Below are 15,724 nucleotides of genomic sequence, written 5' to 3'. Positions count from 1 at the left end.
CCTCCCTCAACAGTTATCTTAGGAAGCAACAAACATCAAAATGCTCGTCACTGCTGTCACACCAAAGCATTGTCATGCGGGTACACAGACCCTTCAAATGAGTGGATTCGGCTATTTCAGCCACACCCTTTGATGACAGGTGTATAAAAATGAGCACACAGCCATGCAATCTCCACAGACAAACATTGGCAGTAGAGTGGCCTTACTAAGGAACTCAGTGACTTTCAACGTGGCATCATAATAGAATGACACCTTTCCAACAAGTCAGTTCGTCAAATTTCTGCCCTGCTAGAGCTGTCCCAGTCAACTGTAAGTGATGTTATTGTGAAGTGAAAACGTCTAGGAGTAACAACGGTTCAGCCGTGAAGTGGTAGGCCAAACAAGCTCACAGAATGGGACCACCGAGTGCTGAAGCGCATAGCGTGTAAAAAATAGTCTGTCCTCGGTTGCAACGCTCACTACAGAGTTCCAAACTGCACCGGCTCGAGTGGTGTAAAGCTCGCCGCCATTGGACTCTGGAGCAGTGAAAACAAGTTCACTGGAGTGATGAATCACACTTCACCATCTGGCAGACCGATGGACGAATCTGGGTTTGGCGAATGCCAGGAGAACTCTACCCGGCCCAATGCATAGTGCCAACTGCAAAGTTTGGTTGAGGAGGAATAATGTTCTGGCGCTGTTTTTCAAGGTTTGGAAAGGGAAATCTTAAAATGTCCAATAATTATAATCCACATAATATTTCACGTTTCCTGTTGCTGCAGGATTTTTTTTCCTGGTGTAGCAAACTGGCTCAAATTAAGATCCTACATATCTAGGCCTATCAAAACAGACCTGGGTGTGTAAATAGGATCAGTTTAGCCTTTTAGATCATAAGGAATAGGATTCACTACTACTACAGATCTATTTCCTAATGCCATTGGATGGTATGCAGGTGAAGAGAACATGCATGTAACACATGTAGCACACTAAGCCCATGTTGTTTCTCTGTTGCTGTCCTCTTGACACGGCTATATCCCCCCTAGCTCAGGGAACAATCCCTGGATTTGACCCTGAAAACAAGTGCTATTTTCAGGTTGAATGGTAGGAAGTCTGCTGCACGGCTCTAACACATGGAAAGGCTTAAATACAGTGACCAAAAAAAGCTTGTTTTGACCCTTGGCCAGGAAACCATCAGTCTCTTTGGGAAGAACTGATAAACGGTAGGAAATGCATGGGCGCCTTTTGAAAGACAATAAAGACTCCATTTATGTGAGGAAAGGGCGTATTTTATTTGAACAGCGACACTCTAAGATAGCAAGAGAAAAATCATTACGGCTCACAGTGACGTGAGGCAGACCGATGATATTTACTCAAAGTACAGTATGAAATTGACCCCACCTCCAAAAGTCAGCCAATTCCTAATTTGCCTCAGAGCCAAGACTAGGATTTGTTGGTGAAAAATTACAAAGGGTATTTTGTTTGGGATAAATTAGGTAGGTTGTGGGGTGTCATAAAAACTCAAAGGAATAGCCTAGTAGCATTACACTAACAGCCATTAGCGAAATTTCCTTTAGGTAATGGATGACATATTGTCATTAACTAGAAAGCAAGTCTGTCTCTGTAATTTGAGTTGTGCAAAATAACTAAATAATATACTGTAGGTGTGTTATGGCGCACACCTCTCCAAAACTACACTCAATATATTCCATATGATCATTCCATATGCTTTCCATAATTATTTTCATGGTATGCTGCAAGGAATCTTAAAAAAAACATGAATCCAACAAAATGTTAAGAACGGTCATTCAAAAATCTACCCAAAAGCCCTCTGTCTCTGTCTCTCGCTCTCTCTCCCCTCTCTCTCCACTCTCTCTCCCCTCTCTCTCTCTCTCTCTCCCCTCTCTCTCCCTCCACTCTCTCTACACATTCTTCATAATAAACAGTGGCTAAGCTCTTCGCCGTCTCTCCGTGCTGCATTTCACAATTATGAGTCAACAGGGAGCATTCATTAATGTTATGCTAATTTTCTCAATCCAATTAATTCACTCCCTCTCTCTTTTCTCCCTCACTCTTCTTCTCTTGTTCTCCCATTTGGAAATCGGAGCTGTCACTCAATCTTGGAATGAAAAGCACAAACAAAAGACATCTGAAATACTGACTAATGTATTCTGGTGCAGACAGCTGAGAAGTCCACTAAGTTTATGTTTTAAATACACTGAGGACTGGAACCAAAAAGTAAAGAAGAACATATAGGTGGATATTCACTGATGCATTTATGTATTCAGAATAAAATAACGTATTGTGATAGCTGTCAATGCTCTAATATGTATTCAGAATAATATAACATTGTAATAGCTGTCAGTCCTGTTTTATGTATTCAGATTAAAATAACATATTGTGATAGATGTCAGTACTGTTTTATGTATTCAGATTAAAATAACATATGGTGATAGATGTCAGTACTGTTTTATGTATTCAGATTAAAATAACATATGGTGATAGATGTCAGTACTGTTTTATGTATTCAGATTAAAATAACATATGGTGATAGATGTCAGTACTGTTTTATGTATTCAGATTAAAATAACATATTGTGTTAGATGTCAGTACTGTTTTATGTATTCAGATTAAAATAACATATGGTGATAGATGTCAGTACTGTTTTATGTATTCAGATTAAAATAACATATGGTGATAGATGTCAGTACTGTTTTATGTATTCAGATTAAAATAACATATGGTGATAGATGTCAGTACTGTTTTATGTATTCAGATTGAAATAACATATGGTGACAGCTATCAGTACTGTTTTATGTATTCAGATTAAAATAACATATGGTGACAGCTATCAGTACTGTTTTATGTATTCAGATTAAAATAACATATTGGATGATGTCAGCTGTTTTATCAGTAAAATAACTATTGTCTGTGAATGGAATTATAACATATTGTGATATTCCATCTTGACATTTTATAAATAGTACTGTTTTAATTGATTGAAATAACAGGTGACAGCTATCAGTACTGTTTATGTACAATTACAAAACATATGTGGAGGGTATGCTATGGTACCTATATCAAGGTGATTGTTGAACTGAATAGTGGTGTGTGTGTGTGTGTGTGTGTGTGTGTGTGTGTGTGTGTGTGTGTGTGTGTGTGGAAAAGGAAAGGAAAGGAAAGGAAAAGAGAGAAAAGAGAGAGAGAGCAACAGAAAGCAACAGAAAGACCCACACAGACACAGCCGGAGAGAGACAGAGACAGACACAGACAGACACACAGACAGAGAGAGACAGAGACATAAACAGAAGGACACAGACAGAGACAGCGAGAGACAGAGGGAGACAGAGACAGAGAGACAGACACAGAGAGAGAGACAGATACAGAAAGACAAACAGGAGACAGAGAGCTCTTACCCTGAGGTAGTTGAGGGTGAAGTTGGTCAGCCCCATGCGGGTGATGTTTTTGGAGAGCTGTTCCAGAACCTGGGGGTCTTGTGCCTAAGGGTTGGGGGGGGGGGGGGACATACAGTTTGCATTAATATTAACTACTAATATTAATTTGTTAGAACTCTTTTATATAATAGACGTCTTCAGTCTGAAAATGCTGTGTATTGACAAAACAAAAGACAGATGAGAAGCCTAGCCTGGCTCTGCGTCCATTCAAAATCAAAAACACACTAATTCCCAGTTGAATCTTGGTGAAGAGAAAGTCAGGAAAGATGGATGATGGTAAAAAAAACATCTAAAAATCTGTTCATCTTAGAGTATGATTTGAAATTGGAAACTAAATATCAATATCAAGAAGCCACCTGACTACAGCTTAGTGTTGTGAGAACCTGTGACTCCAAGAGATGTCAAATACTTTCTCATCTATGGTCATCCACAACTACATTGAATACCCATTCAAAAATTCAGTGTCAGAATACACTAGCCTTAAAAATACCCACAAAACTGTCCCACTGGGCCGACGTCAGCTCAACGTCTAGTTTTGATTTACATTTGGTTGACTAACGTGAATTGAATGTGAAATCAAAAATAATTTCATAATTTCATTGAATTTAGGTTCAAAGTTGGGTGAAAAAAATATGAAATGGGCCTCCTGAGTGGCGCAGAAATCTAAAGCACTGCATTGCTCTTCTAGAGGCATCACTATAGACCCGGGTTAGATCCCAGGCTGTATCACAACCAGCCGTGATCGGGAGTCCCATAGGGAGGCGCTCAATTGGCCCAGCGTCGTTCGGGTTAGGGGAGGGTTTGGCCGGGGGGGCTTAACTTGGCTCATTGCGCTCTAGCGACTCATTGTGGCGGGCCGGGAGCCTGCAGGCTGACCTCGGTCATCAGGTGAACGGTGTTTCCTCTGACAAATTGGTGTGGCTGGCTTCCGGGATTAAGTGGGCGGTTGTTAAAAAGCGTGGTTTGGCGGGTCATGTTTCGGAGGACGCATGACTTGACCTTCGCCTCCTGAGCCGGTTGAGAGGTTGCAACGATGAGACAAGATCAAAATTGGGGAGAAAAAGGAGATAAAATACAAATCTGTTTTCAATTCCACATTGATTTGACACCATCACATTTTATATTTTGTATGAAATGATGTGAAAACAACACTGATTCAACCAGCTTTTGCCCAGTGGGGTGAAACTATGAAATACTCACAACACGTATTTTTCCAATCCAAAATGTGTGCTTTTACAAGAAATGAATGTTTGAAAAAAAAATGTATGTTTAGAATTTTATAACAAAGCCTGCAAAATGTGCGTGTGTGTTTGTGTGCGTGTGAGCACATACATCCATGTGCATGTGTGTATGTGTGTATATGTGTTTGTGTCTATGTCTGTCTGTGAATGTCTGGGGGCAATGTGCATGCACACATGAACTAGCACAATTGTGTCTGTCTAAATTCAGTCTTCTCACTTCCAGTCCGGACTCTCTCTACACTTTTCATTAGTCGAGGCTATGATCAAAAGAGCTAACTCACTTTTACACATCACTCGTATGCCTGTGAAATATCCATCCAAGGCCCACAATACCCTACTCTCCTGAAATTAGTGGGAATACCCACAGGGGCCAATTTAATCGGGTGTGAATTTTATATAAAGATTTGGCAAAAAGAAGGAGGCTGGCTATTCAGGGAAAACTACTTCTTAAATACACCTTTAGGCCCACAGGGCTGAAGAAAAAGTTTCAGTGTTGCACACTTCGAGGTAGGTGTGTTTAGGTTATGATAGGTGACATGCAGACAGGGAATGTATTTGATGGAAACATATTCATGATATTAGAGTATGACTAGAGTATGACTGTGCACTACTGAATATAATATACTATGTATAACGTATGGAACTATGACAACCTATAAGTTGCTCACTTCACTGCCATTCCCTCCGTGTGACTATTATGTTCATTACACTGGAATTAAACAGATTATTCAAGTGACCTTGTTATTTATTTTTTGCTCAGGCAAGGGTCCTCTTTCATCCAAGCCTTCCTTTGATGTCTGCAAATAAATTGGTTTTTAAAATCCCTCCAAATTGGGACACTTTCCAAACTGCTTTGTATAGCTTTTAAATTCATATGCTTATGAATAGCGTCTAAGTGTCTTGGTGGAGTTGGGCCACTTAAGAGCCCGAGGAAGAGGACTCTCATTAACATTCGAGAATAGGATACACCTGGATGGAAAATGGGTGGGTGGTGGTTGGCGCATGTTGATGATATCAAACCATAGAGTTGGATAGAGGGTATATGTTTGCATCTTGCCATAATGGCTTCTGTGACAGCATGGGTATCACCCTCTATCCAGCATGGGCATCACCCTCTATCCAGCATGGGCATCACCCTCTATCCAGCATGGGCATCACCCTCTATCCAGCATTGACATTACATCACCCGCTATCCAGCATAGGCATCACCCGCTATCCAGCATAGGCATCACCCGCTATCCAGCATAGGCATCACCCGCTATCCAGCATAGGCATCACCCGCTATCCAGCATAGGCATCACCCTCTATCCAGCATAGGCAGCACCACCTATCCAGCATAGGCATCACCCTCTATCCAGCATAGGCAGCACCCTCTATCCAGCATAGGCATCACCCTCTATCCAGCATAGGCATCACCCTCTATCCAGCATAGGCAGAACCACCTATCCAACTCTATGTGGTACATTTGTGTCGCCGTGCAGTCGGCCCATGTTGATGATGTCACACAACTCACGTGCATGGCCAGGATGCTGCGGGGGATGAGTTCTCGGTATTGCCGGATGGTGAAGTGCCAGGTCTTGATCCTCATGAGGTCGTCAAAGGCAAATTCAAGAATCAGTCTGCCCTCTGTGCATACCTGTCCAACAACAAAGATGAGGAACACTATCTGAAGGGGGTATACATAAGGCATTCATAACACCTGCATGAGAACAGGCATGACACCTTTATGAGTCTTGTAGTATCATTCATAACAACCTTTGTAACAAATGTAGGCCTATAGTATTCAGCTTCATTCAAGAGCGCTTTTCAAAATAAAAGGCCCTTAGGATACAGTATACTACAGTTTACATCACCTTCAAATTATTCCCCATATTGATGTATTTCTTTTACGATCATTTTTAGCTAGCTGGCACGCGGGCGTCTGTTTATTTGGGTAATCATTACAGGGATCGATTCTTAATACTCAGCAGGATGTCATTCACTTTGGAATACGTTGAAGTTGTATGGAATTGGGCAGGCTATTATTTACTCCGTCCTTATTCAGCTGGTCTGTCCTTGTTCCTCTCATTCCTCACACTCTCTTGAAGATGATGTTGAGAGGAGTGTGTTTACGGCAGAGACACAAGAACTTTGGGTCAGAGAGAGTTGCCAATTAAGAGAGAGAGAGAGAGAAAGAGAGAGGGAGAGTGTGCAAGAGAACGAGAGAGAGAGAAAAAGACAGAGGAGTGTGCGAGAGCGAGAGAGAGAAAGAGAGAAAAATAATTTAGTGTGCAAGAGAGAGAGAGAGAGAGAGAGAGAGTGTGCAAGAGAGAGAGAGAGAGAGAGAGAGAGAGAGAGTGTATGTGTGTGGACGAGTATGAGAGAGCCAGAAAAAAGACACACACACATTCGCCCCTTTAGACAAATTCAGTGTTGTCAGGGTTCTTGCAGTTCCCAATGTTTCGTTGCTGTGGCAACCAGAGGGAGGGATAGAGCGAGCAGCAAAAAAAATCAGCTGATTAGTTGGCATGGCAACAGAAAAGATGTAATCCCACCAGACACTCTAATCAATGCCCCCAGCACAGATGGTCTCCCGAGGATCAACAAGAAAGAGGCTGGCGGGCATACAGGCCTGGTCACGTGGTATCACTCCGCCACAATGGAAAAAAAGAAAAAGTAGAGAAAAGGGGAATATTTTTTCCTCTACTAGCTCCTACCATTGAATAGGGCATTCTGGGGATGTAGTATAGTCTATGCTACTTGGCTAAAATGTGACGATGTTTCTGTGTGTCTTGATAGTGTATTCATGAGTTATTCTTACTATTGGGATTAAGAGTCGGAACTACTTTTTGATAGTTATCGAGCTTAACGGTTAGTCGTTGGAGGGATGCTGTTCAGGCCGATAATGCGTATGTTTTTAGATTGCTTCTGTCTAATCCGCATTAATCTATGTTTTTTTAAATTATCAGAAGTGTTTAATGGACAATGGAAAGGGCTTTCATTCTAGTTTGAAAATCATTCCAGCTGCTTCGCATACTATTGACCTCCAGCCACAGTGCAAAAATATGAGTTTAACAATACTGGCTACAGAGCTAAGTGAAATTCTGTATCGCTTCCATTGGTATTAACACAAAGACCTACACATGCTAAAATATGTTTTTAAACATCATGAAACCTTTTCATGGGAGTTAAATAAATTATACGGGTTGTTTGCCTCTGGGGGTACACTTGAGCCAAAAGGGGTCCCCTAAATGGACAGAAATATTGTCCAGAAGAAATGTAAGAATATTATATCATATGTGTACATAAACTGTACAGCAAACATTCAAGCCAAAATGTGATGGAAACAATTAAAAACGACACCTCTATGATATCGGTTGGCTAAAGTGGCTTGTTAACAAAACCTTTAGTCTTACAACACGACACTTCACAGGACCGTACGAAAAGTAGGGGCAACGGATGAAAATCCTGGTCAATAAAAACACTGTCCATAAAAAGGTAAGGCCCCTTGGAGGGTCCCCATTGATTTAAGATGCCTGTAATAAATATTGTGCGCATTCGCTTAGCTAAGGGATCTCGACCACATATTCTGAGAGTAACACAGCATCCCATCATTCTCTACTGTATAAGATGCAACTGTAGGCCTTATTCATAATGGATTAGGTTTATATATCAATATTACTGAAAGATGATTCATTATGAATAAGGGCATAATAGAGCATTAATAACACATCTGTTACATGTAGTTACATTATAAAACATACATTCATCATGTATTAGGCTGTAATACAGTTAATAACAGGAAATACATTCTATAGTCAAGTGTTTATTGTATTAGGCTGTAATATACCGTCATTACACTGATATTATGTACCAATTCATCAACCATATCAATTCAATTTGCCTTTTGCTTAAACAGTTTACACAATAAACAAATTAAAATTAACAGGAGAGAGATAGAATCAGTGCCTGATAAACTAGGCTGGCTTTTTTCTTCTGTCCCCACAGGTAGCGATGGTCCACTGGGCTACAGTAACAAGGATCTTAGCCCAGATGCTACGATGCTACATCCACAGAGCACCCACCTGGTTCTTCTGTCCCCACAGGTAGCGATGGTCCACTGGGCTACAGTAACAAGGACCTTAGCCCAGATGCTACGATGCTACATCCACAGAGCACCCACCTGGTTCTTCTGTCCCCACAGGTAGCGAGGGCCCACTGGGCTACAGTAACAAGGACCTTGGCTCCGATACTACGATGCTATATCCACAGAGCCCAGGTTTTTAATAACCTGCCCAGGGACTGTGGTTGAAAATTAGCCGGCTGGCTAAAACCGGCAGTTTTACTGAAAAGTTGATTAATGTGCACTGTCCCTGTAAAAATACAATAAACTCAAACAAACTATAGTAGGACCTGCTGGGTGTTGAATAGAGGTGCTGGGACACCATGGGGGTACCATCATCCAAAAACCGACACTCCCGCCTCACACGCACACACACACACACACACACACACATGCCCACATACTTCGGGTTTACACATCCAGATTACTCCCAGTGGGATTGCGGGGGCTTTTCCCTCTGGAATAGAGAAGCAGCCCGGGGATGAGGAATGGGGGGATGGAGGGAGGGGGGTGGAGGAGAGGGAAGAGGGAGGAGAGGGAAGAGGGAGGAGGGTGGAGGAGAGGGAAGAGTGAGTGAGGTAGAGAGCTCATTGAGATTCAGCACTCCAGAGCCAGAAGCTTGGATGGAAGCTCCCGGAACGTGCTCTGTTAGTGGAATTTATTTTAATTAACAAAATTTCCCCTTCCTGATTTTGTTAAAGCTTGAATGGGGTGGTTGGTTGAGAAAATGTCACTGCAATGAAAAAAGGGTTCCAAAAGGGTTCTTCAGCTGTCCCCATAGGAGAAAGGGTTCTACCTGGAACCAAAAGGGTTCTACCTGGAACAAAATTGGTCCCCCTATGGGGACAGCCAAAGAACCCTTTTGGAACCCTTTTTACTAAGATTGTATGGTATACACCTAACATGGTGGCCAGGTTTTATGATAACACTGTATTGTGGGTCAAATTGGACCAGCCTTAAAATCATGGTGTGTGCTTCAATGCAGTGTTCATTCAGGGCACAAGGAATTTCTGTAGCTATTCTTTAAATTTAAATTAAAAGACAGTCTGCAGAACCAGATTCCAATGCAGTTTACCATCTGAATCAGGTAATGCTAGATACTCCTGTTAAGAGACACGCCCAACATGCACTAGATTTTCTTCGGCTTTGTGATTTAAAAAAAAACTTCATAAAATCACATACAATCTTGGTGTTTTGGTCACAATGACAGCCTTGCATTGTATACAGCCTTGCATTGTATACAGCCTTGCATTGTATACAGCCTTGCATTGTATACAGCCTTGCATAAGTCACAATGACAGCCATACAGATACAGGAAAAAGTAGTCATGGCAGGGGCTGAACAGGGTATAACATTACGTTTGCCAACTTGGTCTCATAGACTAGATGTAACATAGTAAACAAAAATCTGGGACGCTAAAATTAGTATGATATGTTACGTTTGGTATGGTTACATAAGACAGAAGGATACTTAAAGGAGAATTTCCATATTTGTGAAATAATCTCCATTTTTTATGTAAATGGTTTGTTTTAGAAGGGTCCAGACACTTTTGGCTTGTTTTTGAGAAACTTATCCCAGCTGCGATTCACTTCCTCAGTGCTCGTTGTGCAGTATCAGGGATCAACCTACATCCCTATACTGAGAGAGTGTCCATTTCTAATAGGACATATTTAGGTGTTTTTGGAGCTTGTCTTTTGCGTGCCCTGATTCTGTACAACGTGCAATGAGGCTGGGGAAAGGTTCTCAAAAACAAGCCAAATCACAAAAAAGGATGTGCGTATAATGCGAATGTCTAGCAACCCAAAAGTTGCGAGTTCAAATCTAATCAACTTTAGCATTATAGCTAATTACCAACTTCACAACTACTTACTACTGTTTAGCTACTTTGCAAATTCTTAGCATGCTATCTAACCCTTCCCCTAACCGTAATCCTTTAACCTCCCTCCTAACCTTAACCCTAACCCCTAGCCTAGCTAACGTTAGTTACAACAAATTGCAATTTCATAACACATTGAAATTTGGAACATATCATACAAACTGCAATTCGTAACTTATCATATGAATAGTAATTCATAACATATCATGCCAAATGGATGATGGACATCCACAAAAACATACCATTCTAAATGGAGTGTCCACGGATTTACATACAGAATAATACGAAATCCTATGAGATCAGTTTGCCGCCTGCAGCAGCAAGCGCTCAAAAGAAAAGGAAATGCTTTTAAACTATGTGATTAAATGACTCTGTTATCAACAAATTGACTGTTTTAGACTATTGTATTTTAATCAAGCAAGATAAATAAATGTGAAATCACTACTGAGTGAATGAACAAAATCATTTTGGAACAAACGCTTCCAGACATTTAAATTCTCTGTCAAAATCAACTAGTTAAAAAGACAATTCATGACGTTATGGTTAAAGTTACCACTAAAGTTAAAGTTATCAGAATATTGGGCGTTCGCCTCCCGGAGATATTTTGCCCTCATCCTATGGCAAAGTTTTCCAAACTCAGTCTTGGGGGCCCCCCCTGGGTGCACATTGTGGTTTTTGTCCTAACACTACACAGCTGATTCAAATAACCTATTCATCATCAAGCTTGGATTATTTGAATCAGCTGTGAGTGCTAGTGCAAAAAACAAAACGTGCACCCAGAGTGGGCCCCAGGACGAAGTTTGGGAAACCTTGCCCTACAGTACTGAAATGCAAACACCAGCTAGTTGACATAGCACCATCTCTATGCACTTGTTGATGTCCTCCTCCCACTGGAACATCCAACTCCTCCACTGTAATGTCAGAGTAGACCACCGTTGTCACAGAGAACATTCGGATGGACTACCTCCAAATCAACTCTCATCTGACACGCCAGGGCTGTCCCCTCTGTGTGTCCCAAGTCGTTTCCACTGAGGTGGATGAATATGATATATTCACGATCACACCTCGCCTTGGCGAGAGAGAATATTTCAAAACCCTTTCACTGAGAAAAGCTCATTCATATTTCACACTCCTGTAGTCATCTAGCCAGCTCCATTGTTTAATCGCATGGTAAATATTTGCTTCAGTTTTTGTTTCCTTGCTCTCACCAATTTGCTTTGAGCAATGATCAGTAGTATTATGAGCTGGGATCTTATCAATAAATGAAACCAATACAACCCACAACATTGGGAGGGTTCACAAGGAGAGCACGTGTTAAACTGTATAATAATGATACATAATCACCTTCCATGGAAATTAAAATATATATATTTTTAAATCACATTAAAAAGAAAAAAAAATGTTATAGGTGAGAATAGGCATTGGTCTAAAGCTGAAAAAGTAAGGAAATTCACATGAGCACCACAATGCCTATTCCACCCATGCTCTACCAAGATATTCCAGCACACAGCTTTGACCTACTACAGTATGTTGGTATTGTACTTCAAACTATGAGTAGGCAGGTTGCTTCGGATTCAAACCTTCTCAAACATCCTAATTCATACTCAGAGGGATAATGGACCTTACAGTGTCCTGCTTTTACAATTATGTACACTGATATATATATACAGTATATATAGGGCAAGGAAACCCCACACCCTTACTCAGAGGGATAATGGACTTTACAGTGTCCTGCTTTTACAATTATGTACACTGATATATACAAATACACTGCTCAAAAAAATAAAGGGAACACTTAAACAACACAATGTAACTCCAAGTCAATCACACTTCTGTGAAATCAAACTTTCCACTTAGGAAGCAACACTGATTGACAATAAATTTCACATGCTGTTGTGCAAATGGAATAGACAACAGGTGGAAATTATAGGCAATTAGCAAGACACCCCCAATAAAGGAGTGGTTCTGCAGGTGGTGACCTAAGACGACTTCTCAGTTCCTATGCTTCCTGGCTGACGTTTTGGTCACTTTTGAATGAGTCTACAACCCACACAAGTGGCTCAGGTAGTGCAGCTCATCCAGGATGGCACATCAATGCGAGCTGTGGCAAGAAGGTTTGCTGTGTCTGTCAGCGTAGTGTCCAGAGCATGGAGGCGCTACCAGGAGACAGGCCAGTACATCAGGAGACGTGGAGGAGGCCGTAGGAAGGAGGAGCAGGAGGAGCACTGCCAGAGCCCTGCAAAATGACCTCCAGCAGGCCAAAAATGTGCATGTGTCTGCTCAAACGGTCAGAAACAGACTGGTATGAGGGCCCGACGTCCACAGGTGGGGGTTGCGCTTACAGCCCAACACCGTGCAGGAGGTTTGGCATTTGCCAGAGAACACCAAGATTGGCAAATTCGCCACTGGCGCCCTGTGCTCTTCATAGATGAAAGCAGGTTCACACTGAGCACGTGACATACGTGACAGTCTGGAGACGCCGTGGAGAACGTTCTGCTGCCTGCAACATCCTCCAGCATGACCGGTTTAGCGGTGGGTCAGTCATGGTGTGGGGTGGCATTTCTTTGGGGGGCCACACAGCCTCCATGTGCTCGCCAGAGGTAGCCTGACTGCCATTAGGTACCAAGATGAGATCCTCAGACCCCTTGTGAGACCATATGCTGGTGCGGTTGGCCCTGGGTTCCTCCTAATGCTAGACCTCATGTGGCTGGAGTGTGTCAGCAGTTTCTGCAAGACGAAGGCATTGATGCTATGGACTGGCCCGCCCGTTCCCCAGACCTGAATCCAATTGAGCACATCTGGGACATCATGTCTTGCTCCATCCACCAACGCCACGTTGCACCACAGACTGTCCAGGAGTTGGCGGATGCTTTACTCCAGGTCTGGGAGGAGATCCCTCAGGAGACCATCCGCCACCTCATCAGGAGCATGCCCAGGCGTTGTAGGGAGGTCATACAGGCACGTGGAGGCCACACACACTACTGAGCCTCATTTTGACTTGTTTTAAGGACATTACATCAAAGTTGGATCAGCCTGTAGTGTGGTTTTCCACTTTAATTTCCAGACCTCCATGGGTTGATAAATTTGATTTCCATTGATAAGTTTTGTGTGATTTTGTTGTCAGCACATTCAACTATGTAAAGAAAAAAGTATATAATAAGAATATTCCATTCATTCAGATCTAGGATGTGTTATTTTAGTGTTCCCTTAATTTTTTTGAGCAGTGTATATAGTAGCAGGTTCAAGGGTGTGGGGTTTCTATGTCACCAAGTTCAATAACCAAACACACACAAGGAGCACAACTAGAATGCAAATGGGGAGTTTATTAGGGAGTTTTGCACACTGGGGAAAAGAGGGGAATTCACCAACCATTTCACAGTCCACAATCCGTTCTCGTTGTCCGTTCTGTTCTCAGAGGTAATCCTAAAACTCGGGTCCTCAGCCAAATCGGTTCGGTACACAGTGGGGGTTATCAAATAGAAAACACGATCATATTGGAAACACAAGTGGTCCTGAGCTTAATTCAATATTACACAAGTAAGCTAACAGTTACAGAAATCAGGAATGCAGACAGGCTCTATCTATCTGAGCTACTGTGTCCAACACACCACCACCTATTGTTACGTTGGGCACCAATTTACCAAAAAAAGAATGTTATTATTATACATTTTTTTCGATGACATGTTTGCTAATATAGGCATGTACCACATTACTATAAGGCAAAACATCTCAATCAAGCCTGATGGTCTGGTAAGTATAAAAGCAAAGCATTTAAAAGCAAAGCACCTTTCATTTATAAAAAAAGCATGAAATGTTAGCATTATGGGATAATGTCTTACTGTGGTGTGTGAAGAATCCAATACTTCACCTTGTATACAGTACAAATCATATTATTGTGGAAGCACCTCATCTAAGAGTATGAATTAGGCTGTTTGAGATGGTTTGAATCCTAAACAACCTGCCTACACATAGTTTGAAGTACAATACCAACATAGCTACTGTAGTAGCTCAAAGCTGTGTGCTGGAACACCTTGGTGGAATAGGCATTGTGCCACTAATGTGAATTTCCTTTCTTTTTTGGCTTCAGACCAATGCCTATTCTCACTTACGAAGTTGCTTTTTTTAACTAGGTAAATCAGTTAAGAACAAACTCTTATTTGACGGCCTAGGAACAGTGGGTTAACAGCCTTGTTCATGCGCAGAACGACAGATTTTTACCTTGCCAGCTGGGGGATTCGATCTAGCAACCTTTCAGTTTCTGGACCAACACTCTAACCACTAGGCTACCTGCCACCCCAAATTACAGGGGTTAGGACCGTGGCAGACCGCCCATTAGGGAGTTAGGGGCAGTGTCCCACCACTAGGCTACCTGCCACGCTCAATGTATTAAACGATATCATAACCGCCATCGATAAAAGACAGTACTGTGCAGCCGTCTTCATCGACCTGACCAAGGCTTTCGACTCTGTCAATCACCATATTCTTATCGGCAGACTCAGTAGCCTCGGTTTTTCTAATGACTGCCTTGCCTGGTTCACCAACTACTTTGCAGACAGAGTTCAGTGTGTCAAATCGGAGGGCATGTTGTCCGGTCCTCTGGCAGTCTCTATGGGGTTGCCACAGGGTTCAATTCTCGGGACGTCTCTTTTCTTTGTATATATCAATGATGTTGCTCTTGCTGCGGGCGATTCCCTGATCCACCTCTACGCAGACGACACCATTCTATATACTTCTGGCCCTTCCTTGGACACTGTGCAATCTAACCTTCAAACGAGCTTCAATGCCATACAACAATCCTCCCGTGGCCTCCTACTGCTCTTAAACGCTAGTAAAACCAAAGGCATGCTTTTCAACCGTTCGCTGCCTGCACCCGCACGCCCGACTAGCATCACCACCCTGGATGGTTCCGACCTAGAATATGTGGACATCTATAAATACCTAGGTGCCTGGCTAGACTGCAAACTCTCCTTCCAGACTCATATCAAACATCTCCAATCCAAAATCAAATCTAGAGCCGGCTTTCTATTTCGCAACAAAGCCTCCTTCACTCACGCCGCAAAACTTACCCGAGTAA

General features: G+C 42.2%; 1 protein-coding gene across 4 annotated transcripts in view; it reads right to left on the bottom strand.

The window, feature by feature from the left end:
* LOC115130826 (LIM domain-binding protein 2-like) overlaps positions 1-15,724 on the bottom strand; it is a 118,102-nt gene that overhangs the window by 30,683 nt on the left and 71,695 nt on the right. For all 4 annotated transcript variants that reach the window (XM_029662315.2, XM_029662316.2, XM_065019782.1 and 1 more), the window contains exons 4-5: positions 6,186-6,308; positions 3,393-3,476 (exon numbers count right to left, since the gene is read on the bottom strand). In XM_029662315.2, coding sequence (XP_029518175.1) covers positions 3,393-3,476; positions 6,186-6,308 — 207 coding nt within the window. The remainder of the gene's footprint in view (positions 1-3,392; positions 3,477-6,185; positions 6,309-15,724) is intronic.

Source organism: Oncorhynchus nerka, linkage group LG6 (assembly GCF_034236695.1).
Source record: "Oncorhynchus nerka isolate Pitt River linkage group LG6, Oner_Uvic_2.0, whole genome shotgun sequence".
Lineage (NCBI taxonomy): Eukaryota > Metazoa > Chordata > Actinopteri > Salmoniformes > Salmonidae > Oncorhynchus > Oncorhynchus nerka.
This window is presented reverse-complemented; position numbering and strand designations above follow the sequence as displayed.